General features: G+C 47.9%; 1 protein-coding gene across 1 annotated transcript in view; it reads right to left on the bottom strand.

The window, feature by feature from the left end:
- The window catches only part of LOC142251109 (cytochrome P450 2G1-like), a 44,585-nt gene extending 18,937 nt beyond the window's left edge, over positions 1-25,648 (bottom strand). Inside the window, exons 1-5 of the mRNA XM_075323624.1 lie at positions 25,472-25,648; positions 23,413-23,575; positions 23,127-23,276; positions 14,804-14,964; positions 599-775 (exon numbers count right to left, since the gene is read on the bottom strand). Of these exons, the coding sequence (XP_075179739.1) occupies positions 599-775; positions 14,804-14,964; positions 23,127-23,276; positions 23,413-23,575; positions 25,472-25,648 (828 nt within the window). The remainder of the gene's footprint in view (positions 1-598; positions 776-14,803; positions 14,965-23,126; positions 23,277-23,412; positions 23,576-25,471) is intronic.
- Between the last annotated feature and the right edge of the window lie 1,892 nt (positions 25,649-27,540).

The raw sequence follows: 27,540 nt of genomic DNA, 5'->3' as shown, positions 1-27,540 counted from the left end.
CCCTAAAATGCTCAAATCCTCATTACTCGATTCAATCTGGTCAGACACTCAGACTAACACGATGCCAGTAACAGGCATTATAGAAAGTCAATGTTTGGGTCAGGGGCCACATACAGCGATCCATAAACATAGAATTTCTGGCGGGAGGGAGGGCAGGGTTTTTTTGTTTTTTTTTTGGGTCACACTACATCCGAGAACATAGCTTTATCCCCCAGGAGAGCCATTCGGAGACTGGTGGTGTCGGCACACATCATGTAGTAAAGAAGCCTGTGCGTTGTGGTTGTTCTTTCACTGACAAAATATTCAACCACCCGTGATACTCGTTGAGCTCCATGAGTACCCGAGCTCCCCATTGCTCAATTGAGTAATGAGCAGTGCCGAGCAAATTCACTCATCACTAATCAGCATCCATTGGCACAAATTCCGCTATATGGCAATTGGATTTTTGAATGAACTGGACACCAATGAGGATAAGGATCGGCTACTGACCAGTGAAATTGGACCACCCAACACCCTACCCCAGTCTACTGCAGGTGAGCCTGCCTCTGATCTCCAATGCTTAACGCCCTCGTCACGATAACTCAGATGACTCAGATACCTGCTTCTGTTTTGCCAGGAAGCAATCAATGAAATGTCTAGGTGAGTGTGGGTCAAACGACTCCTCATTCATCTTTATTCGCTCACGGATGAAATCGGTGACTCTCTTCATGCTCCTGTTTAATCTCTTGTGCGGTCCCGGTACATAGCTCATGAGGGTTGGCAACATGTCTTGGAACTGGGTAAAGAAATACAAATGATTAATTACCAATATTCATAATGTTACTTAGGATGTCAGTGGCAACCCTAATAAAAGTGATCAACATATCTAAGGAATCCATTAGCCGTTGTGTGGCGCCCTGGACAAGCCAGGGGCCACAGGTAACAACACACACACACCCACCCCTAGCAGTTCACAGCAGTCATCCCCAGTGAGACCTGATTTCTTCCCTCGGGTTCAGACAGACACACCAGGTGGGTGGAGTAAAGCAGATAGGCACGCCCACCGAAGAATCTAGCTGGCCTGAGGCAGTAAACCAGCTCAGACAAGTCCAGGCAGAGGAAGAGAGAGGAAGTCTGCAGAGAGGCAGACGCAGACTGGGGCCTAGGTCGGAGCCTAGGTCCCTCGTGTAGCCAGTGAGGCAGACGGTAGTGGCCGTCTGTGGGAGCCGGGAAGACAGTCTTGGTGGAACCGTAGGTAGCCGGGGCTGGGCGGTGGCCCACCAGTACCGAACCGGGGAGCCAGCTGGAAACCGGAGCGCAGGAAGAGTGTACACGAAGGTGAAGGAAAGGACTTACGCTACCAAACTGGGTCAGGGGAAAAACACCGCAGCCATCTGTGGGACCTGTCCATCCAGCCGTTTGTTTTACCGGAGACTTTGTATTTATCATTGGCTGAGTGAGTACCACTGTGCCGTGCGGCACCGCGCTGCCCACGTGACCCTGCACCTCACCAGGCCCTGTAAACCCACCTGCCATCCCTCCCTCACCGGGCCCCGGGACAACCAATCCCCCTACCCACAGAGGGGAAGAACAACATCCAATCTGCTCCCCGTCATCGCTCCCGGGATCCCCGTCCAGAGCAGCGGTGGTGTAACAACCTCACCACAACCGTGGGTGGCGTCACGGACAATATCCCTAAACCAAACAGCCCCCCCTTTCACTCACGGGCGAGGAGCGCCGCTCGAGTCCCCGGGATCCGTCCCACCGCTCGAGCCACCGACCGAGCGAGCAGTGGGTGAGCGCAGCGTCCCCTCCTCCGCCCGCGACAGTTGAACTTCCGTTCTCCATTTTAGGTTGACTTTACAAAAAATGTATTCATGTGTAATTAAATATGCTGCTAACAAAACAAAATCAACAATTCAGAGATTGTTATTCCCCTATACTCTGCCGTGGTCTGACCCCACCTGGAATACTGTGTACAGTTCTGGGCACTCCAATTCAAGAAGTACATCGATATATTAGAGCAAGTCCAGAGAAGAGCCACCAAAATGGTAGAAGGTCTGCAAACCATGTCATATGAAGAACAGCTAAAAGAACTAGGAATATTTAGTTTGAAAAAGAGAAGGCTGAGAGGAGACTTAATAGCGGTCTACAAAAATCTGAAAGGTTTTCACAGTGCAGAGGGAACTACCCTATATGCATTAGCACAAGCAAGTACAAGAAGCAATGGGATGAAACTAAAGGAAAGAAGATTCAGATTAGACATTAGGAAAAACTTTCTGACAGTGAGGGCAGTCAGGGAGTGGAACAGGCGACCATGGGAGGTGGTGAGCTCTCTATCAATGGAAATCTTCTTGTGGAAACTGGATAAACACATAGCTGGGATGATTTAGGAAAGCCTGCACTCGCAGGGAGTTGGACACGATGGCCCTTGAGGTCCCTTCTAACTCTACTATTTTATCATTCTATGATTTAGGATTATAGTGTGGGCATCAAGGGGGATAGTACCCATCACCATGCTGCCTCTAGGTATTTTCAGACACTTGCAGCGTCTACATGCTTCTTACAACAATTTTAATATCTTTTGCCAACAATATAACAGTATTAATATCTTACATAAAGCCCCAATCTAGTGGTTTTTTTATTGCATCGCAGGAGTGGTGCTATAGATGTAAGTCCTCTGCCCCCTGTCTTACACTCACCTTCTTGCATCTTCATCTTCTTCCTATAGCCCTCCTGTTGTTCTCCGGAGATTTGTGACCTGGCAGCTACTCCAGGGTTTCATGGAGCGCGTCGGAGGTCATAACTCAATACAAGTCTATGAGTGTTACGGGGGGGCTGTCTGATAATAACCGAAAGGAGTATCAGACAGTCAGGGTCCACCGTGCAAAGACTTTGCTGCAGACTATGGCTGAGTGCAATACCTCTGTTAACTCACAGAAGGATATAATAAGTAAGTAAATATAATAAGTAAGTAAAGCAATTCCTCCCTTACTTGGAGGGTGTGTGGAATGATCTCTGTTAATAATCACAGAGACAAAGGCAATGTGTGCGAAATGGCACCTACCTAGGTCCGCTCTTCTAGTGGTGCAAAAGAGACGAACAGCAGCATAAGCCGCACAAAGCTCCTACCTGCGTTCGCTCCACTAGTGTGCGAGGACACGAACCACTAGATATGGCACCTGCCTAGGTCCGCTCTTCTAGTGGTGCAAAAGAGACGAACAGCAGCGTAAGCCGCACAAAGCTCCTACCTCTGTTCGCTCCCCTAGTGTGCGAGGATACGAACAACTGCCAGACGCAGTATAAGGAACGTTACCCTAGCGGCAACGTCCACCTACGAGTAGAATCACAAGGCCCAGCCAGACCATGTTCCTCAGGCACCTGCCTATGTCCGCTCCCCTAAGAGGTAAGGATACGGACAGCAGCCGAAGCTGTAAGGTATAAGAACGCTACCCTGCCGGTAGCGCTCACCTAGCATAGACAGAGGAATGCCTAGAGGAACGCGCACAGAGCGTCTACTCATATGCATGAACCAAGAGGACTGAGCACCATGCGGCGTGTGTCAGGGTCTTATATAGACTCTGTGCCTCATCCAAGATGGAGGACACCAGAGCCAATCCGCTGCCAGAACGACAGGAGTGACGTCATGCTGGCCTATCACCGAGCAAGACGTCACAAGCACATGACCAGCGACCAATCGGCATAGAAGGTGTCAGAGACATGTGACCTCGTGTCAGCGATGATGTCACCCGCACATGTGCAATGGCTCCAAGATTGGACTTAGTCTCCGGCGCTCGCACATGTGCAGTAGCAAGAAATCTGGACTTATTCTCCAGCGCTCGCACATGTGCAGTAGCAAGAAATCTGGACTTAGTCTCCAGCGCTCGCACATGTGCAGTAGCAAGAAATCTGGACTTAGTCTCCAGCGCTCGCACATGTGCAGTAGCAAGAAATCTGGACATAGTCTCCAGTGCTCGCAGCAACCGTAACAGTACCTCCCCCTCAAGGGCCCCCCTCCCGGCGACGCAGGTAATCGGCAACTAAGTCGGGAGCATGGACAGCCTCCTCAGGCTCCCAAGAGCGATGTTCCGGGCCATAGCCCTCCCAATCTATCAAGAAGAACCTGCGCCCTCTAACCATCTTAGAACCAACTATGGCTCGGACCTCATAGCTAGAGCGAGAGGAATCAGAGGCAGGAGAGTGCACTTCACGAGTGTGAGGTAAAATAGCCGGCTTTAGCAGTGAGACATGGAATTTGTCATGAATCCTAAGATGGACAGGTAACTTCAATTGATAGACTACAGGATTTACCTGTCGAAGAACCTCATAAGGACCCAGGAAGCGAGGAGCAAATTTGACAGAGCTCACTCTAAGTCTCACGTGTTTTGCAGAGAGCCACACAAAGTCCCCTGGAGAAAAGACAGGAGCCGGGCGACGAAACCGATCGGACACCGTCTTCATACGGTCCTTAGCTGCTTGGATCGACTCTTGAGTCCGATCCCAAACCTCTCTGGCATTAGTTGCCCAATCGGCCACAAGAGGAGGAGGTGCAGCAGCGGGAAACGGTACCGGTACCCTAGGGTGTTGCCCATTATTGAGTACGAACGGTGTCTGCCCAGTGGCCTCAGCCAGCGAATTGTTAAGGGCAAATTCTGCCCAGGGAAGGAGGGAGGACCAGTTATCGTGGTTCTCAGCAACAAAGTGTCGAAGGTATATAATCATAGATTGATTGGTACGTTCAACCAAACCATTAGTCTCCGGATGGTATGCCGAAGAGAGATTCAACTCAATTTGCAGAAGGCTACAAAGATCTCGCCAGAAACGAGAAGTAAATTGCGGGCCTCTATCACAAATGATACGATCTGGCATCCCGTGAAGCCTAAAGACATGCTTGAGGAATAGTTTGGCTAGTACCCTGGAAGATGGGATTCTCGATAACGGTACGAGATGAACCATCCGGGAGAAATGGTCCGTAATGACCCACACAAATCTATGTCCCTGTGAACATGGAAGATCACCCACAAAGTCCATGCCTACCACCTCCCATGGTCTATCTGGCACTGGTAAAGGATGCAAGAGCCCAGCCGGTCTCTGCCGTAATGGACGGTTGCGAGCACACGAGTAGCAGGAACCGACATATCTCTTGACGTGGCTGGCTAAGTGTGGCCACCAATACCACCTCTCCAGTAACTCTCGTGTCCGCCTAATACCAAAATGCCCACCCACCTTTGAGGTGTGGGCCCATGACAGTATATCATTCTGTCGATCAGGCGGAACAAAGGTCTTGCCCGGTGGGATTTGGTCTAACGTCACAGGGGAGAGCGTATGAAAAACCCTGGAGGGAAGGATAAGACGAGGTTCGTCAATCTCTTCCTGGGTAGAAAGCATAGAGCGAGACAGGGCGTCTGCCTTGTTATTCTTACTCCCAGACAGATAGTTGATGGAGAAGTGAAAGCGGGAGAAAAACAAGGACCAGCGGGCTTGGCGAGGATTCAGACGCTGAGCGGTTTGTAAGTACGTCAGATTCTTATGGTCTGTATAGACCTGGAAAGGATGTTTCGCTCCTTCCAGCAAGTGACGCCACTCCTCCAAGGCTAATCTCAAGGCGAGCAGTTCCCTATCCCCAATGGTATAGTTTCTCTCTGCCGGTGAAAAGGTTTTAGCAAAGAAGAAACACGGCCTTTTTCTACCTGCACCGTTCTTTTGATACAAGACCGCACCAGCACCCACTGAAGAGGCATCAACCTCTAAGAGGAAGGGCTTATTCTCATCGGGTCTTTGAAGAACGGGAGCAGTTGAAAAGTGTCTTTTTACTGCCGCAAAAGCCTGAGATGTCTCAGTAGACCAGGCTTTGGGATTAGCACCTTTCTTAGTCAAGGCCACCAAAGGGGCCACCAAAGTAGAATAATGGGGTATGAACTGCCTGTAATAATTTATGAATCCTAAGAAGCGTTGCACCGCCTTCAAGGAATGAGGTTCGGACCATTGCAGGACAGCAGAGAGCTTCGCAGGATCCATAGCCAGACCCTCTTGTGAGATAATGTAACCCAAAAAAGGCAATGAGGACTGCTCGAATACACATTTCTCGAGTTTAGCAAACAATGAGTGCTCCCTTAAACGGGAAAGGACACGAACGACATCCTGACGATGAGTCTCCAGATCAGGAGAAAAAATCAGGATGTCGTCTAGATACACCACTACTGAGGATAACAGTAAATCCCTGAACACATCGTTTACGAAGTCCTGAAATACTGCGGGTGCATTACATAACCCAAAAGGCATGACGAGGTATTCATAGTGACCGTCTCGGGTGTTAAAAGCGGTCTTCCATTCGTCACCCTTTCGAATTCGTACCAAGTTATACGCACCCCGCAGATCCAACTTCGTAAAAACTTGAGCTCCTCTCAGTCTGTCAAAGAGCTCCGAAATTAAAGGTAATGGGTATTTGTTCTTTATTGTGATTGCGTTGAGACCCCTGTAATCTATGCAGGGACGCAAATCACCCTCTTTCTTCCGAACAAAGAAAAACCCAGCTCCCGCGGGAGAGACAGACTTACGAATGAACCCCTTCTCTAAACTCTCTCTTATATAGGTCGACATGGCCTCCGACTCAGGTATCGACAGGGGGTAAACCCTGCCTTTAGCTGGAACCGAACCTGGGATAAGGTCTATGGCACAGTCATACGGCCTATGGGGTGGAAGAACCTCAGCACCCTGTTTGGAGAACACGTCAGCGAAATCCAAATAGGGTGTAGGTATGGGAGAGAGATCAGTTGATGCAACCGCAACGACCTTAGGTGGTAAGGGAAGACATCGGGACTGACATTTCGAACCCCAACTAATAATGCTGTCAGACTCCCAGTCAATGTGAGGAGCATGAGTCCGAAGCCATGGAAGACCCAGAAGGACGTCGTCTATACCCTCAGGCAAAACAAGAAAAGAAATCTCCTCTATGTGACCCTGAGACAGGGAAAGGCGCAAGGGAACTGTCCTCAATGTAATGGAGTCAGACAACATAGTTCCATTAACAACACGGACAGGAATAGGCGCCTCTAACATGATAGAGGGAATATTGTGTCCCTTTACAAATCCTGAGAACACAAAAATCCCGTCAGCTCCGGAATCCACAAAAGCCATAATAGGCCATGTATTCTCAGATAACGAGAGCTGACCTGGGATACAACACTTAGAGGGTGCAGAAGACGTCTCTAGTAACCCCCCTCTAATGGTTACTAGGCCAGGGAGTTTCCCTGACGACTAGGACACTTGTTGGCATAGTGCCCAGCCTGACGACATACGTAACACATAGGAGGACCAGACTTGCGTAGTCTGGAGAACGTATGACCTAACTCCATAGGAGTGGGAGATGTTTCAGATGCTGAGGAAGATGGTAGTGGACCCTCAACAACTGGAATAGCCCGATGCTTAGGGCGTGAGGAAGAGACCTTGAGTCTACGTTCCTTATGGCGTACATCGATCCTCGTTGCTACTGTGATCAAGTCCTCCAGAGAAGCAGGGACCTCACGAGTAGCAAGGGCATCCTTGACATAGCCTGCCAACCCTCTCCAGAAGATAGGAATCAACACCTTCTCTGGCCAATCTAGTTCTGCCACCAGAGTTCTAAAAGCAATGGCATAAGAACTAGTGGATAACGAACCCTGAGATAGATCTAACAGTCTCAGGGCCGCATCATGGGTAACCTGCGGACCCATGAATACCGCCTTAAGAGCATCAAGAAAGTCTTGATGTCTCAGAGTAACCACATCAGAGCGCTCCCATAGGGGAGTCGCCCATTCTAAGGCTTTGTCCTGAAGTAAGGAGATGATAAAGCCTACTCTGGACCTCTCCGTAGAGAAGCGAGAAGAGTTGACCTCTAGGTGTATCTGACACTGACTAATGAAACCACGACATGATCTGGCATCGCCAGAATATCTGTTTGGCAGAGCAAGTCGAGGATCATGTGCAGATGTCACCATGGTCTGAGGTTTATCCTCTATACTCTTGAGCCGTGACTCAAGTACTTGTATGTAACGGTGTAACTGCTGATATTCTGCCATAACTGCCAGACCCTTGGCTCAGTCCTAATGTTACGGGGGGCTGTCTGATAATAACCGAAAGGAGTATCAGACAGTCAGGGTCCACCGTGCAAAGACTTTGCTGCAGACTATGGCTGAGTGCAATACCTCTGTTAACTCACAGAAGGATATAATAAGTAAGTAAATATAATAAGTAAGTAAAGCAATTCCTCCCTTACTTGGAGGGTGTGTGGAATGATCTCTGTTAATAATCACAGAGACAAAGGCAATGTGTGCGAAATGGCACCTACCTAGGTCCGCTCTTCTAGTGGTGCAAAAGAGACGAACAGCAGCATAAGCCGCACAAAGCTCCTACCTGCGTTCGCTCCACTAGTGTGCGAGGACACGAACCACTAGATATGGCACCTGCCTAGGTCCGCTCTTCTAGTGGTGCAAAAGAGACGAACAGCAGCGTAAGCCGCACAAAGCTCCTACCTCTGTTCGCTCCCCTAGTGTGCGAGGATACGAACAACTGCCAGACGCAGTATAAGGAACGTTACCCTAGCGGCAACGTCCACCTACGAGTAGAATCACAAGGCCCAGCCAGACCATGTTCCTCAGGCACCTGCCTATGTCCGCTCCCCTAAGAGGTAAGGATACGGACAGCAGCCGAAGCTGTAAGGTATAAGAACGCTACCCTGCCGGTAGCGCTCACCTAGCATAGACAGAGGAATGCCTAGAGGAACGCGCACAGAGCGTCTACTCATATGCATGAACCAAGAGGACTGAGCACCATGCGGCGTGTGTCAGGGTCTTATATAGACTCTGTGCCTCATCCAAGATGGAGGACACCAGAGCCAATCCGCTGCCAGAACGACAGGAGTGACGTCATGCTGGCCTATCACCGAGCAAGACGTCACAAGCACATGACCAGCGACCAATCGGCATAGAAGGTGTCAGAGACATGTGACCTCGTGTCAGCGATGATGTCACCCGCACATGTGCAATGGCTCCAAGATTGGACTTAGTCTCCGGCGCTCGCACATGTGCAGTAGCAAGAAATCTGGACTTAGTCTCCAGCGCTCGCACATGTGCAGTAGCAAGAAATCTGGACTTAGTCTCCAGCGCTCGCACATGTGCAGTAGCAAGAAATCTGGACTTAGTCTCCAGCGCTCGCACATGTGCAGTAGCAAGAAATCTGGACATAGTCTCCAGTGCTCGCAGCAACCGTAACAATGAGAGCCTTGTTCTGGTCTCGTTCTGGCTCTCATAGACTTCCAATGAGGGCTTATGATGTAACTTCTGACTTCCAGGCAATTAGAAGTTACGGGCACAAGATGATGCCATGGGACAGGAGAGACGCCAAAAAAAGGTGAAGCCCCCGGAGGATGAGTATAAGACAAGGGGCAGGGGACTTAGATTTAACGCATCACTCCTGCACGGAACAAAAAAATGCTGGATTGGAGTTTTAGTGGGGAGTGGAGCTAAAAAAAATCCAATAATTTTGGTCACTTTCAAAAACTTTTTAACCATAATACCCAGTACAGCCCATCCCACCTCCCTGGATACATTTTTTTTTCAATTCTGTTTCCATATTCTGACTATTCCTAATTTCCCGGTGCATTGTGGTTTGTTTTTTTATAAGTTCTTGCCTGTCTTTATTGTTATAATTACTATACTGCCTAGAAATTGTATATTAGTCAGCTCAAAGCACAGCTTGGGTGATAAATTCTAGACTTGTCGTGCGGTGTTCTGCGTTGCACTCGCTGGGTGTCACGGCAGTGTCTGACTCTTTTCACACTGCAGAGTCCAACAAGCTGTCTGGGATTCTTTAGTTGCACAGCCTGCCATGGACGTCGGCTGTTTCTGGCCTAACTGCTCTCCAGCACAGCGAGAGTTAACTTTTGCTGGTCTGTGATCAGCTGCTGGGAGCTCAGGCTGCTGATAACCATCTCCAGGATTTATAAGGTTCTGGGTCCTGGGGCTATTTGCCAGATATAGCTTTGCTTCCTGGGTCCTGGAGTTATCCGGTTTATGTTGATCTACAAGTTGCAACTCTGCGTGGTGTGTGAGTCCTCCAGTTGTGTATTTTTCTCCTACCCCTTTTGCGTTACTCCCCAGTTCACATAATGTCCCTCCTTTGTGTTTGTATGTGGTGTGCACGAGTTTTCGTTTACCCTTGTCTGTAAGTATTTGTGGGGTTTTGGTGACTAGGTGTCCAGCCAGCTCCCTGGGTGTGGGGGGGGGAGTAGCATCAGGACTTGGACAGGAGACAGGGTTACATTGGAGTCTAGACCTTGGCTATCATCAAGTCTACCGCTAAGATAAGGGACAGCGCAGGGGCCCCAGCCTTAAGCGGGCTTTACACGCTACGATATCGTTAATGAATTATCTTTGGGGTCACATTGTTTGTGACGCACATCCGGCGTCATTAACGATATCGCAGTGTGTGACACTTATGAGCGACCTTAAACGATCAGAAAAGCGGTCAAAATCATTTACCGCAGAGAGGTCGTCCTGAAACAAAAAATAATTTTCTGTTTATTAGGGATGTTGTTCCTCATTCCTGCGGCACCACACATCGCTGTGTGTGACACCGCAGGAGCGACAAACATCTACCTGCGTCCCGTCTGCAATGCGGAAGGAAGGAGGTGGGCAGATGTTACGTCCCGCTCATCTCCACCCCTCCGCTTCTATTGGATGCCTGCCGTGTGACATCGCTGTGACGCCGCACGAACCGCCCCCTTAGGAAGGAGGCGGTTCGCCGGCCAGAGCGACATCGCAGAGCAGGTATGTGCGTGTGACGCTGCCGTAGCGATAATGTTCGCTACGGCAGCGATCACACAATATCGCACGTATGACGGGGCGGGTGCTATTGAGACACCCTGGACCTCCAGGAGTCACAGGTAACAACACCACCAACACCATACACACCCCCCCACCTCTAGTGAGGACACAACAGTCACCCGAAAGGGAGACCTGATGCCTCCCTCAGGGCCAGTAGGGCACACCAGGTGGGTGGAGTCAGGCAGAAAGACACGCCCACCGAGGAGACAACTGTCCTGAGGCAGGAAATACAAGGAGATTGAGTTGTAGAGTGACAGTGACAGGAGGTGTAGAGGAGTAAAGCTGTCAGGGACCCGGGTAGGAGCCTGGGACCCTTGTAACGTCAGGCAGGCAAACGGTGGTGGCCGCCTACAGGAGTACCGGTGTACGACCGGTGGAACCGTAGGGACCGGGCAGGGTTGGAGCCCGCCGGACCTGAACCGGGGAGTCAACCATTTACCGGAGCACTCACTGGGACTTCAGCAGCCGGCGGGTACTGACCATCCTCGAACTTTGGTTTACCAGTGACTCTGAGTTTGATTAATCGTGAGTACACCAGTGCCACCCGGGCACCACACCGCAGCGTGGCGCCCTGCACCACATCGCCATCACCGTCCCCATCGGGCCCCGGGACTCACCGCCCCTACCCATGGAGGGGTTAACACTGAGGCTGCGCCACCAACACCGATCCCGGGAATACCCTCCACTCCTGCCGCAGCGTTGGTGCATCCCGTCACCACAAACCGTGGGTGGCATCACGGCTCACCCGACACCCACCGTACAACCCCCCCACTGCTTCCCCTTAACGGAGTGACGTGGCCCCCAGTCCGGAGGCGTTCGAGCCACCGACAACCCGAGCCCGGACCCCGAGCGGCTCGGACCGAGCAGCAGAGCGGCTGAGCCCTCCCAGGGCGGTACACATATACTCTTTCTGGCGTCACGAACAGGATTTGGACAGTCCACTCACCTGTGGAAGTGCGCCTTAGAAGTGTCCGTCAGCGGCGTCCTGCTGAAAAAGTTGAAGTCCCACCACCTTAGGCGCGAAAGTTTCCCGCTCAAGTCGTCTTCCCCGAGCAGTGAAGGCGCGAAAAAGAAGCCCCACCCCCAAAGCAGAGAGTGTTGAGAAAAGACCAAGGGGGAGGATGGGTGAAGAGCGGTTCCCGGGGATAAGAAGCGGGGACTCCAGGACTCCGCACCCGTCTTGTTCCTGGAGGCCGAGCAAGCAACATGTCCGCCCCATCTAGCAAGCCCGAAGAACCCGCGCCTGGAACATCGGCGTGGCTGGAGACCCAGGCGATGCTGCTGTGTCGCCGCAACCAAGTGGAACTACGCCGCCTCATGGCCCGGTGGACGGCCGAAGTGGAGGAGCTGGTTACAGATGTGCGGTTGTACCGACCATCCTCGAACTTTGGGTTGCCTGTGACTCTGAGTGTGATTAATCGTGTGTACACCAGTGCCACCCGGGCACAACACAGCAGCGCGGCGCCCTGCAGCACATCGCCATCACCGTCCCCATTGGGCCCCGGGACGCACCGCCCCTACCCACGGAGTGGTTAACACCGAGGCTGCGCCACCAACACCGATCCCAGGACTACCCTCCACTCCTGCCGCAGCGGTGGTGCATCCCATCACCACAAACCGTGGGTGGCATCATGGCTCACCCGACACCCACCGTACACCACCACCCCCACTGCTTTTCCTTAACGGAGTGACGTGGCCCCCGGTCCGGAGGCGCTCGAGCCACCGACAACCCAAGCCCGGACCCCGAGCGGCTCGGCCCGAGCAGCGGAGCGGCCGAGCCCTCCCAGGGTGGTACGCTATCGCGCTCAACATCGCTAGCCGATGCTAGCGATGTCGCAGCGTGTAAAGCCTGCTTTAGGGTTAGCCTAGGAGATCCTGCTCCATCCGTACTTCTCCGTGACAAGATTGTTAGGGTTCGTGCCCACAATCAGTGTTTGCAGCGCTTTGTATGTCAGCTGCTTCCAAAACGCTGCGTTGTACAGTACAAGCATAGTGGACGGGATTTCTATAAATCCCATGCCCACTGTGCTTGTTTTTTCCGCAACAAACACTGACCTGCAGAGCGTCTTTCAAGACTGCAGCATGCTAATTGTTTGCTGCAGTCGCATGCGTCCTCTGACTCGCCTACCCCAGGGCTATGGGACACCCGGTGCCGGGCCGGACTAGTCCGGGGGTCGTCAGTGGTGGCGGGGCCCTACTCCATGACCCTGGTGGGTGTCAATTAAATATGGCTGGTGACTTGGGGGTGAATAGAGTTTATGGTTGTCGTGACGCCACCTGTGGTTTGCGGCTATTAAGCCGCCGCTGCTGGGTGAGGCCTCCGGGGTGATGGAATGGCAGCAATGGTGGTACTGCTCCCCACAGGTGGAGCGGTGCCCCGGGGCACAGTTGGTGCTTGTAAGTGTCTATGCAGTGATGGAATAGTGCAGGCGGAATAACGGAGACAACATCAGGGGGTGCAATTTCAAGATCTTTACTCACAGTTCCTGGGCTTCAGCACACTGGTGCCTTTGGACTGCTGGAACCCACTGTCAGGGACCTCCGCCGATCCTGAGTAGATCCTGGAGTGAAAGCCAGTGCACCCCTCTATGTGTTCCCTTTCTCAGCCGTCTCCTTAAGCCTTGCCCTTGTTGGCTGAACCTGGCTCGGCCTCCACTACAGCCTCCGGGCCAGGGGCTTGCCTGTTGGTAATTTACCCCCTTTCTAGAGGTTCTGCTGTGGGCTGTGGCCCGGGGAGCTTGCAGCTTTCCCTGGGCCTCGGTTTTCACTGTTGGAGATGATTTTTCCTCCTCCGGTTTCTAGGGATCGTCCCCTGTTTGCAGCTTCATCCATCCACCGATGTTTCTGTGGAACAGGCCACGAGCCTAAAAGCTATCTGTGGCCCTGGAATCCCTTCTTTTCTCTGCTTGGTGTCACCTGGACCCTCTGAGTCCCAGGGTCTTCATCAGGAAGCGTCACTTTCTTCTCTTGCTCCTGGCTGACTAGAGCACTACTTCTTCTTTCTCTTCTGCCTCTTGCAGACTGTCTGTCTCTTCTGCCTCCCGCAGACTTCCTCCCTCCACTCCTCCCTGAGGTAAACTGAAACTCTCTCTTGACCTTCCTTTCTACTCTGCTCTCGGCTGGCTCCTCCCACCCCCCAGTTGCTAAGCTACCACCCTATGGGAGCAGGGATGGGTCTTACGCCCCTCCCAGCATGCAGCATGGGAGGGTTGCTGCCACTGTCCCTGGTCCCTGTGTGTACCTAACAATGGGTGTAGTGTGAATTTGCCTGTGGACCGGCGTTCACTCCTTCCCTTACCCAGGATGGGACATTACGCCTCTGGCTGGGGCGCAATATTCCTGTGGCGACGGAAGCCTCAGGGGCGCCACACCTCCATAGGGAGAACACAAGCGAGAGACCTCAGCGCACTGAACCCTATTGGTGGGCACGAACAGCTGCTTTCTCCTGTGTTCTCCTGTGGAGGATATTTGCGGCTTACCCAGTCAGGATTCACTGCGTCCAGGACACAGTGAGTCTTGATCGTGGGCACATACCCTTAGGGTGCAGACTAGAATCATAGAATATTAGAGTTAGAATGGACCTCCTGGGTCATCTAGTCCAACCCCCTGCTCAAAGTTATTGAGATCCCATGAATTGCCAGAATGGGGAGCTTTTGTCTCTAGTTGTAATGAGCATGTTCAATTGGCATCCTCTTTATTCTCTATGGGACAGATGGAAATAACCAAGTACAGTGCTCTACTTTTTCCGAAAGTCTCATAGAGAATGAATTGACCATCAGTCAAGCATGCAACCTGATGCTCCATTCAAACCCCATTTCTGCTGATCAGTCGGGGTCTCAGCCTGTTGACCATTAACGATCTAGAAGTTATCACCTCTTCTATTGATGTAGCTACCAGAATGCCTTTTATTTCCATTCTTAGCAGATGTCTAAGTCAAAATGTAGAAATGTAGCAGCACTTACCTGTCCGTAGACACCACTCTGATCCTGAAATACGACAGAGAACATGGTCAGGAGCTTCTGGAAGCTATCATTACTGTATTCAAAGCGGTTCCCAAACACAATGGAACAAATTACATTTGAGACGGCCTGAACTAGAAATCTGGTTGGGTCAATGTATTGTTCTGTATAAACAACATAAAAAAATAAATCAGAATTTTCTATAATCATCTACAGTGATTCTTATTGTCCAATGACAAGAAGGAAAGAAGTATGGAAGAAAGGGAAAGAAGTAGGAAGAATAAAGGAAGAAATAAGTGAAAAAAATTAAGAGGAGAGAGGGAGGGAGAAGGAAAGAAAGAAAAGAATAAAAGTAAGGATGGAAGCACAGAGAGAAGGATGGGAAGATAAAATAGAGGAAAAGAAGGGAATGAGAGAGAGGAGTAAAAAAATTGAAGGTAGAGGCAGGGTAACAATGGACGGTATGGAGAAATATGTAGCAATGATGAAGAAAGGGAGATATTTACATTTTAAAACATCGTCAGAAAAATGTACATTTTTTAATTCCTTAATGATATCCATTATACATATACATGTGCACGTATAAATTTGATTTAGAAGATGAGCCTGCACCATACGCAGTAGATGTCACCTGTGTTTATACAGCCAGTGTACCGCCCCTGCAGCAGTCGGACTGCTCGAATCTGGGGTTGCTGTGGCTCAAGGGTCTCCAGACCTGGATGCTTGCGGTCACTCGAAAGTGAAAGGGGCTATTTACAGGGGATTAATGTTCGTGACGCCACCCGTGGTTCGCGGTAAGGGGAGTACCGCCGCTGCCGATGGGAGTACCCGGGGAGATGTAGTTGGGCAGCCAGATGACGTTCCCTCCATGGGTAGGGGAGGCCCGGGACTCTGGATGGTGGAGGTGTAGGGGAGCATGGTGCAGGGAGATTCAGGGGAGAGCAGCGTACTCACTCAGGCCATATGGATGTTGGTGCGACCATTAAGCAGACTCTGCCACAGAAGTAAACCAAGTCTCTGGGTGCTGCTGCCACTTTAGGGGGAGCTCGTCCGCAAATCCGTCCCCGTTGGTATTGCTGATGGTTCAGGACCTGCCTCCATGCACTAAATTTAGACTGTTCTGAGTGACCCCTCAGCCTGAAGCTTTTGGGGTCCCGCTCCCTAGGAGCTGTGCTTTCGATGGCTGACACTTGGGAATTCAGTGGGCCGTATAAGCTGGAAAGCCCTATCTCCTCGTTGTGTTGGTGCCTTCGATCTCTGAGCTCTTGGGGAAAGTTCATAAAGAGACCATTCTCCACAGGTTAATTATCAGGTTGCGTGAAGCTACTCCCTGATCTAGGGTCCAGTACCCCGCCGTGCTCGCTATCGGTTCGGTTACTAGAATTTCTGGTGCCGACCGTTCTCCCAAACTAAGTCTGGCACCCCTCTCTAATACTCTGCAACTGGGTCTCCGACTGCTCCGGTCCCAGACCACCGTCTGCGACCTAACCAAAGTCTCCCAGGTAGCTCCAACACCCGCCAGCTCTTCACTCTCTGAGGGCTACCACTGTTCTGACTATGTCTCTCCCACCAGTCTTTCTGACTCCTAGGGGGTGGCCCTGTTCCAGCTAGACCACCCACTGGTGTGCCTGACAGGGTGTGGTGTGAGGTGTGGCTAGGATTTGAATGCTGATGGAGCAATACCAAAGGTTTGGATCCCAGAACCATGGAGGGTGAGTTCTGCACCAAAAGAGAAAGGACTGCAGTTTCCTTTGACACCCTGACTAGTTCAGGGGCATTACACCAGCATCTGCCTGGAGCAGGAATCATCCTCTCAGGGATCGCTTAACACAGACAAGTGCTATCTGATGTATTATTAGATACCGCTCAGACTTATGTTATTTGATGGGGTAGGACTGTTCAGTGAATTTTTTTCTCATACTGATTCAGCATGAGAAAAAAAAGCAGCAAGCTTTGAGTGGCAGCATAAATCAGATGTCACGCACCCATACAAGTCTAGGGGGGCGTGGAAATCATTGGACCGCATCTGAGTGCAGTCTGATTTCCACAGACTCATAGAATGGCGAAAATGGAGAAATTGTGTTCTCTATCTTCTCCTCACCTGTGTTGTGATTCTTTGCTCCAAGAGAATTGGATCCCACTAAGCTGACACTCGGATGAAACTTGGATCAGCATTTGATGGGAGTGTAACTACCATAATTGATCCAATTATATCAAAGGAGAGAATCTACAAGTGCTTCTCAATAAATTTGAATATCATCAAAAAGTTAATTTATTTAAGTAATTCAATACAAAAAGGGAAACTCATATACAGTATTATATAGAGTCGTTACACACAGAGGGATCTATTCCTATATATTATATAGAGTCATTACACACAGAGTGATCTACTCCTATATATTATATAGAGTCATTACACACAGAGGGATCTATTCCTTTATACTATATAGAGTCATTACACACCGAGGGATCTAATTCTATATCTTATAGTCATTACACACAGAGGGATCTAATTCTATATATTATAGTAATTACACAAATTGTCTCTCCAGTAAAGGAGACAAACTCTAGCACAGCGCCACCTATTGGAAGTAGCGATCCTAAAAGTCACAAGTGGATTTTCAACAATCCTTTGCAATATGACTCAGGATATATAAGCCAGATCAGAATCCCAATTTGCAGACACGGTGTTTCGGGGTGCTTGCCCCTCGTCAGTGCAAAGTATGGGGGTGTCTGATCTGGCTCATGAGAAAGCTATGTGGGGACCACGGGGGAACACTATTCTCCTTAAGGAGACTTTGCAAGCCAGTCTGGCTGCCAGGTAAGGGGACTTATAGCTGCAATGCCCCTCTGGGAAATATTCAAATTGTCTCTCCAGTAAAGGAGACAAACTCTAGCACAGCGCCACCTATTGGAAGTAGCGATCCTAAAAGTCACAAGTGGATTTTCAACAATCCTTTGCAATATGACTCAGGATATATAAGCCAGATCAGAATCCCAATTTGCAGACACGGTGTTTCGGGGTGCTTGCCCCTCGTCAGTGCAAAGTATGGGGGTGTCTGATCTGGCTCATGAGAAAGCTATGTGGGGACCACGGGGGAACACTATTCTCCTTAAGGAGACTTTGCAAGCCAGTCTGGCTGCCAGGTAAGGGGACTTATAGCTGCAATGCCCCTCTGGGAAATATTCAAATTGTCTCTCCAGTAAAGGAGACAAACTCTAGCACAGCGCCACCTATTGGAAGTAGCGATCCTAAAAGTCACAAGTGGATTTTCAACAATCCTTTGCAATATGACTCAGGATATATAAGCCAGATCAGAATCCCAATTTGCAGACGGTGTTTCGGGGTGCTTGCCCCTCGTCAGTGCAAAGTATGGGGGTGTCTGATCTGGCTCATGAGAAAGCTATGTGGGGACCACGGGGGAACACTATTCTCCTTAAGGAGACTTTGCAAGCCAGTCTGGCTGCCAGGTAAGGGGACTTATAGCTGCAATGCCCCTCTGGGAAATATTCAAATTGTCTCTCCAGTAAAGGAGACAAACTCTAGCACAGCGCCACCTATTGGAAGTAGCGATCCTAAAAGTCACAAGTGGATTTTCAACAATCCTTTGCAATATGACTCAGGATATATAAGCCAGATCAGAATCCCAATTTGCAGACACGGTGTTTCGGGGTGCTTGCCCCTCGTCAGTGCAAAGTATGGGGGTGTCTGATCTGGCTCATGAGAAAGCTATGTGGGGACCACGGGGGAACACTATTCTCCTTAAGGAGACTTTGCAAGCCAGTCTGGCTGCCAGGTAAGGGGACTTATAGCTGCAATGCCCCTCTGGGAAATATTCAAATTGTCTCTCCAGTAAAGGAGACAAACTCTAGCACAGCGCCACCTATTGGAAGTAGCGATCCTAAAAGTCACAAGTGGATTTTCAACAATCCTTTGCATTATGACTCAGGATATATAAGCCAGATCAGAATCCCAATTTGCAGACACGGTGTTTCGGGGTGCTTGCCCCTCGTCAGTGCAAAGTATGGGGGTGTCTGATCTGGCTCATGAGAAAGCTATGTGGGGACCACGGGGGAACACTATTCTCCTTAAGGAGACTTTGCAAGCCAGTCTGGCTGCCAGGTAAGGGGACTTATAGCTGCAATGCCCCTCTGGGAAATATTCAAATTGTCTCTCCAGTAAAGGAGACAAACTCTAGCACAGCGCCACCTATTGGAAGTAGCGATCCTAAAAGTCACAAGTGGATTTTCAACAATCCTTTGCAATATGACTCAGGATATATAAGCCAGATCAGAATCCCAATTTGCAGACACGGTGTTTCGGGGTGCTTGCCCCTCGTCAGTGCAAAGTATGGGGGTGTCTGATCTGGCTCATGAGAAAGCTATGTGGGGACCACGGGGGAACACTATTCTCCTTAAGGAGACTTTGCAAGCCAGTCTGGCTGCCAGGTAAGGGGACTTATAGCTGCAATGCCCCTCTGGGAAATATTCAAATTGTCTCTCCAGTAAAGGAGACAAACTCTAGCACAGCGCCACCTATTGGAAGTAGCGATCCTAAAAGTCACAAGTGGATTTTCAACAATCCTTTGCAATATGACTCAGGATATATAAGCCAGATCAGAATCCCAATTTGCAGACACGGTGTTTCGGGGTGCTTGCCCCTCGTCAGTGCAAAGTATGGGGGTGTCTGATCTGGCTCATGAGAAAGCTATGTGGGGACCACGGGGGAACACTATTCTCCTTAAGGAGACTTTGCAAGCCAGTCTGGCTGCCAGGTAAGGGGACTTATAGCTGCAATGCCCCTCTGGGAAATATTCAAATTGTCTCTCCAGTAAAGGAGACAAACTCTAGCACAGCGCCACCTATTGGAAGTAGCGATCCTAAAAGTCACAAGTGGATTTTCAACAATCCTTTGCAATATGACTCAGGATATATAAGCCAGATCAGAATCCCAATTTGCAGACACGGTGTTTCGGGGTGCTTGCCCCTCGTCAGTGCAAAGTATGGGGGTGTCTGATCTGGCTCATGAGAAAGCTATGTGGGGACCACGGGGGAACACTATTCTCCTTAAGGAGACTTTGCAAGCCAGTCTGGCTGCCAGGTAAGGGGACTTATAGCTGCAATGCCCCTCTGGGAAATATTCAAATTGTCTCTCCAGTAAAGGAGACAAACTCTAGCACAGCGCCACCTATTGGAAGTAGCGATCCTAAAAGTCACAAGTGGATTTTCAACAATCCTTTGCAATATGACTCAGGATATATAAGCCAGATCAGAATCCCAATTTGCAGACACGGTGTTTCGGGGTGCTTGCCCCTCGTCAGTGCAAAGTATGGGGGTGTCTGATCTGGCTCATGAGAAAGCTATGTGGGGACCACGGGGGAACACTATTCTCCTTAAGGAGACTTTGCAAGCCAGTCTGGCTGCCAGGTAAGGGGACTTATAGCTGCAATGCCCCTCTGGGAAATATTCAAATTGTCTCTCCAGTAAAGGAGACAAACTCTAGCACAGCGCCACCTATTGGAAGTAGCGATCCTAAAAGTCACAAGTGGATTTTCAACAATCCTTTGCAATATGACTCAGGATATATAAGCCAGATCAGAATCCCAATTTGCAGACACGGTGTTTCGGGGTGCTTGCCCCTCGTCAGTGCAAAGTATGGGGGTGTCTGATCTGGCTCATGAGAAAGCTATGTGGGGACCACGGGGGAACACTATTCTCCTTAAGGAGACTTTGCAAGCCAGTCTGGCTGCCAGGTAAGGGGACTTATAGCTGCAATGCCCCTCTGGGAAATATTCAAATTGTCTCTCCAGTAAAGGAGACAAACTCTAGCACAGCGCCACCTATTGGAAGTAGCGATCCTAAAAGTCACAAGTGGATTTTCAACAATCCTTTGCAATATGACTCAGGATATATAAGCCAGATCAGAATCCCAATTTGCAGACACGGTGTTTCGGGGTGCTTGCCCCTCGTCAGTGCAAAGTATGGGGGTGTCTGATCTGGCTCATGAGAAAGCTATGTGGGGACCACGGGGGAACACTATTCTCCTTAAGGAGACTTTGCAAGCCAGTCTGGCTGCCAGGTAAGGGGACTTATAGCTGCAATGCCCCTCTGGGAAATACACACAGAGGGATCTATTCTTATATATTATATAGAGTCATTACACACAGAGGGATCTATTCCTATATATTATATAGAGTCATTACACACAGAGGGATCTATTTCTATATATTATATAGAGTCATTACACACAGAGGGATCGATTTCTATATATTATATAGAGTTATTACACACAGAGGGATCGATTCCTATATATTATACAGAGTCATTACACACAGAGTGATCTATTTCTATATATTATATAGAGTCATTACACACAGGGATCTATTTCAAGTGTTTATTTCTGTTAATGTTGATGATTATAGCTTACAGGCAATGAAAACCCAAAATTCATTATCTCAGAAAATTAGAATAATTAACCCAAAACGTCTGCAAAGGCTTCCAAAGAATTTAAATGGTCCCTTAGTATGGTTCAGTAGGCTACCTGCACAATCATGGGGAAGACTGCTGACTTGACAGATGTCCAGAAGGCAGTCATTGACACTCCACAAGGAGGATAAGCCACAAAAGGTCATTGCTAAAGAAGCCAGCTGTTCACAGAGTGCTGTATCCAAGCATATTAATGGAAAGTTGAGTGGAAGGAAAAAGTGTGGTAGAAAAAAATGCAGAAGCAACCGGGATAACCGCAACCTTGATAGGATTGTTAGGAAAAAGCCTTCTGTGTGACCCTGTCCTTTTAGTAAAAGAAAAGAATGAGAGGAGGGCTCCAGTGTGAATCAATATGGATAACAGGACTCGCTGGGGGTGAGTGTCACTCACTTTATGCTGTTGTGCTGGACAAGCAGAATCCTGACTGATAGCAGAGGATGATGTACCAACATGCAGTCACTGTGCTGATGCCACCACCACAAGTTCTCTGGCGAGTTCTGATCAGCTGCTGCGCCAATCGCCCACTCCACACAGCATTGGGAGTTAGAGGAACGGAAAAAAGTGGTAAACAATGGCGGATTAGCAAGTGCTGCTGATGGAGGAAATCAGAGATGGGTGTTGTATAAAAGATTTATTGGCAGTATTTGTTTCTGGGATGGTCCATTCCCTTCCTCAGCTGCTCAGGTTCTGAGGAAGGGGGCAGACCTTCCCAGATATGCATAGTAATCTTTTATACAACGCCCATCCCTGCTCTCCAGCGCCCGCTTATTCACCCTTTTTTCCCCCTTTTTTTCCGTTTTTGTCCTTATAGTGACACTTAAGGCACATGATCCTGGGGACAAGTTATTTCAGGCATCTTTTGCCTCCCACCCCACGAGGTGATTGCGATATGCGAATTGGTTGCAATGCTAGCCTTGGGACCGTTAGGCTATGTGCCCACGGGAGCTTGCTCCTGCGGATTTTGCCACGGAAAACCTGCGGATTTATCTGTATTTTCCAGATAAATCCGCAGGTTTCAGCATGTACAGACACTCCCCATGTTATCCTATGGGACATGGGGAGTGTCTGTGTCCATGCTGCAGAATGTGCGGCTGCGGAACATGGTGTGGATGTCCCGCAGCCGCACATAACTGCATGTCAATTATTCCTGCGGAATTACCAGCGGAAATCCCGGCTCTCCACTATGGAGATAGGGGCCGGGATTTTCGCAGGTAAGTCGCACGAATGCCCGCAGGTTTACCGCAGCTAAAAATAGCTGCGGATTTCGGTGAGCAGCTGCGGGAAACCTGTGATATATCCGCAGGTTCGAGCGCCCGTGGGCGCATAGCCTTAAAGGCATCTATGGCTCAGTAGGAAACTCCTGAAAAGTCCAGGATAAAAACCATATAAAAATGTCATAAAATGACATAAAAATTTGACCAACCCACCATTTACCCCATTTCAAATTATAGACATTCAAAAATTAAAAATAAACATATTTTGTATGGCTGCATCAGTGACGGTCCAACCTATCGAATATGAAGCTACTGAACATGTACAGTAAGTGCTGAAAAATAAAAAAAATTGAAACCCAGATTTTCTGATTTTCGGTTGCCGCACCTCACCCAAAAAATAAAATAAAAAGTCATCAAAACATCATAGTATCAATAAAAAACATTATCTTTTCCATACAAAAAACATCCATCAATGTTGCCAGTCTCGACAGAAAAATAGTGTTCACACAAAACAATTCTTTTTTAACAATTTGTGAAATTTTTTTTTTCACCACCAAAATATTAAAAACGAGATTAGTATGATATCACCATAATCACACTGACACTGTAAAAGCAATGGTAAGTACCTTTTTGTGATTTGATCTCAGCCATGAGAAAAGAGGACTCTTCTTGGATCCTTTCTTCAATCGTCTTCTTTCCCATACCAAAATTTCTTAGAATTGTAATGGAAAATCTTCGGAGATCCTTCCATCTATTCCCATTACTAAAAACTACCCCTGAAAAAAACCCAAAGCTCATGAGCATAAAATATATCAATAAACTATTCACCTCTCTATACAGTATATCATCTGATACTTATATTTAACTTATTTGCATAAAATATGGAAATGTATAGAGTATTGGGAAGCTTACCATATCCTTTTACAAATTGATCAATAGTAGGAAGTCTTCCGCGACCACCAAAGTCCTCTGCTCGGTCAATTAACGCTTCTTTGACAGTGTCGTAACCACACAGGACAACTATTGGATAATGTCCAAAATACACTGTGTATATTGAGCCATATTTGTCTCTAAGCTGAAGACCAAAAGACACAATGGATAATATTAAACTATCTTCTACATATTATACTACAAATAGAGTAGAGCTAGTACCTAACTATTCGTACTCGCTATACTCGTAACGAGTACTGTCTAACACTCGCATATTCGTTCTGAATAGCGTGTGCAATGCAAGTCATCCGATCAGATTAATTGATTTTATATTTTGATAGATCAGGCATTTTTGAACACGGCAATACCAAATATGTGTGTATTTTTTTATTTTTTTTAACTGTTTTATTTTAATTGGGCAATAAGCGGGTGATTTGAACTTTTTTTTTAACATTTGTTTAATTATTTTACTAATTTCCCTAGGTGATTTTATCACTGTACAGCCTGTGCATTTCTGCTGATCAGAACAGCATCGCTCTAATCAGCAGAAATGCTTACCTCCTGTGAGTGTTGGAGCTCTCTCGACTATCACAGAAGGTGAATCATAGCTATGTCAGGGGTCATCAGCTGACCCCATGCTACCATGATAACACATTGGCACCCCGTGATCATATTACAGGGCCACCGATCGAGGTGGGCAACAGCCCGACCCCTTCCATGGCCATTTAAATCCAAGTGGTTAACAGGTGCGGGTGTATCTCTGACCCACCTGTGCCTGTTATCCACACATATCTGCTGACCAGATCAGGAGACATGTGCAGGGATTACCGCAGGCTCCTCACCGGGCCCACGGTAACAGGTGGAGGCGACCAAGGACGTACCAGTGTGTCCTTGGCCGTAAAGGGGTTGACGGCATTGTAATACTAATTAAATTGATATCTTTGGTGAAGAAATCTCCTTTGTGGTTCTTTGTAAATCACTGTTTGAAGTTTTTGGCTAATTAGATTTCAGGCAACCATCTACTAGACTGATTGTGAGACTTTTTATAAAGATGCAACTTAGAAATCTAAAGTCTAAAATCCTAATCCACTTTACCCAACAAAATAGGAAACCTCAGAAGAGGGAAAACACAATAGAACTTTGTGCAATTGTTTATTAGATTTGCAACATCGGGAAAAAGAATGGAAAAAATCATATTTCACTCTAAACAATTGACGTAACAGATGTAAACCCTATTGTGTTCCTATTACTTGTTTGCAATATCTATTACGAAGGGGCAACAAAATCTTCATGAGTTCACTACAGATTTGTAGTGGATTTTGGTGTGGACTGAAAATTGTCACCACAAGTCAAATTTGCACAGTTTTTTGTTTAAAAAATAATTTGTTTATATTGTAAAACACTAGGTTCTTGTGATGCTAGTCACTACTTATGGGTATGGTAGTATGGATGGAAGAAGGAAAGTCAGGGTCTGGTAATGGCAGGACATGTATGAGCACAAGGAGTAAGCAAAGGCATAGTCAGGTCAATATCCAAGGGTCAGAAATCCAGGAGAGCAAATAATAGGTTCAGGGGGAAAACAGAGACGTGGTCAGGAAACGGTCCAAGGTCAGAAGGCAGGAGATCACGACAGTAACAGGGAGCTGGCAGAGAGAAGTCAAATAACATTCTGGGGTCAGAAAACCAAGATCAGAACACTAGCAGAGACACAAGCCAACAGCACAACTACAGAACCAGAGAATACAACTGGCAAGATTCTGGGCGAGCATGCTCTGTAAAAAAGCCTGTGCAATTACCAGGAAGGTAGAACACCTGAGAGATCTCAGCACCAACATGGAATCCTGCACTGTCAATCAGGCTGCTAGCTCAGTAACTCAAAATGCTCTGCACAGAGGAATCGTGACAGTTTTCTCCTTAGAAAAACCCATAGGGAAATCCACAGGACATCCTGCATAGATGATCATGAATTCAAGTTGATCAACACAAATTTTTTTTGTAAAGTTACAAACTCAATTTTTAGATCTACCCCATTAAAACTGACCTCCATTAAGGATTTGACCATTTCCCCTCTTTTAATATGTAGGGCATTTCCAATGATGGGTAAGGGTGTTGGACCCGGAGGCAGGTTCCGTCCTCTGTATATGGAATTCCATGTAGAGTAGATGAAAGATGAAATGATGAAAGCCAGGAGAAAGGACACAAACCAGGTAAGGTCCATCCTTAACAACTGCACAGTGAGTTATGTGCGTTCTACTGAATCTACTGTATATGTTAATCAGTGATCCCTGTATAAACAGTTATCAGAGCTACAGTACATTCCGCGTTCATACATAATACCAATATTGTTACCACTAGGTCATGGGGTGGAATCTGCTTGGAGTTACCTTTGACTTAGTCCATGTTGCTTGTTAGGAAAATCCTGATTGGGCGCTGTGTTTAGTGTTTTATTAATACTATAAAAGAGCAACCTAGAGGTAGTTCAAGGATCAGAGAAAAATGCAATAAGTACAATCAGAAGAATGCAGGGGAAGAGGCATAATACATTGTAGAAAAGATTCCCGTACTGTACAAAAGGGAAGCACATAAATCCTGCATAATACAGAACGGTACAGTAGTAAAGTAACCTGTCACCAGGTTTTCTCCATAAACACTGTGTGCAGAATTATTAGGCAAATGAGTATTTTGATCACATGATACTTTTTATACATGTCGTCCTACTCCAAGCTGTATAGGCTGAGAGCCAACTACCAATTAAGTAACTCAGGTTATGTGCCTCTCTGTAATGAGGAGGGGTGCGGTGTAATGACATCAACACCCTATATAAGGTGTGCTTAATTATTAGGCAACTTCCTTTCCTTGGCAAAATGGGTCAGAAGAGAGATTTGACGGGCTCTGAAAAGTCCAAAATTGTGAGACGTCTTGTAGAGGGATGCAGCAGTCTTGAAATTGTCAAACTTTTGAAGCGTGATCACCGAACAATCAAGCATTTCATGAGGTCGCAAGAAGCGAGTTGGGCAAAAAAGGCGCAAAATAACTGCCCATGAATTGAGGAAAATCAAGCGTGAAGTTGCCAAGATGCCATTTGCCACCAGTTTGGCCATATTTCAGAGCTGCAACGTTACTGGAGTATTAAAAAGCACAAGGTGTGCCATACTCAGGGACACGGCCAAGGTAAGGAAGGCTGAAAAACCACCACCTCTGAACAAGAAACATAAGATAAAATGTCAAGACTGGGCCAAGAAATATCTTAAGACTAATTTTTAAAGGTTTTATGGACTGATGAAATAAGAGTGACTCTTGATGGGCCAGATGTATGGGCCAGAGGCTGGATCAGTAAAGGCCAGAGAGCTCCACTTGGATTCAGACGCCAGCAAGGTGGAGGTGGGGTACTGGTATGGGCTGGTATCATCAAAGATGACCTTGTGGGATCTTTTTGGGTTGAGGATGGAGTGAAGCTCAACTCCCAGACCTACTTCCAGTTTCTGGAAGACAACTTCTTCAAGCAGTGGTACAGAAAGAAGTCGGTATCGTTCAAGAAAAACAAGATTTTCATGCAGGACAATGCTCCATCACATGCATCCAACTACTCCACAGTGGCTAGCCAGTAAAGGTCTAAAAGATGAAAACATAATGACATGGCCCCCTTGTACACCTGATTTGAACCCCATAGAGAACCTGTGGTCCCTCATAAAATGTGAGATCTACAGGAAGGGAAAACAGTCCACCTCTCGGGACAGTGTCTGGAGGCTGTGGTGGCTGCTGCACGCAATGTTGATCCTAAACAGATCAAGCAACTGACAGAATCTATGGATGGTCGGCTGCTGAGTGTCATCATAAAGAAAGGTGGCTATATTGGTCACTAATTTTTGGGGGTTTTGTTTTTGCATGTCAGAAATGTTTATTTCTAAATTTTGTGCAGTTATATTGGTTTACCTGGTGAAAATAAACAAGTGAGATGGGAATATATTTGTTTTTTATTAAGTTGCCTAATAATTCTGCACAGTAATAGTTACCTGCACAAACAGAAATCCTCCTAAGATAGCCAAATCTAAAAAAAACCCACTCCAACTGCAAAAAATATTAAGCTTTGATATTTATGAGTCTTTTGGG

Source organism: Anomaloglossus baeobatrachus, chromosome 9 (assembly GCF_048569485.1).
Source record: "Anomaloglossus baeobatrachus isolate aAnoBae1 chromosome 9, aAnoBae1.hap1, whole genome shotgun sequence".
Taxonomy (NCBI): domain Eukaryota; kingdom Metazoa; phylum Chordata; class Amphibia; order Anura; family Aromobatidae; genus Anomaloglossus; species Anomaloglossus baeobatrachus.
Note: the sequence above shows the minus strand (reverse complement) of the source record. Positions and strands in the feature narration are given on the sequence as shown.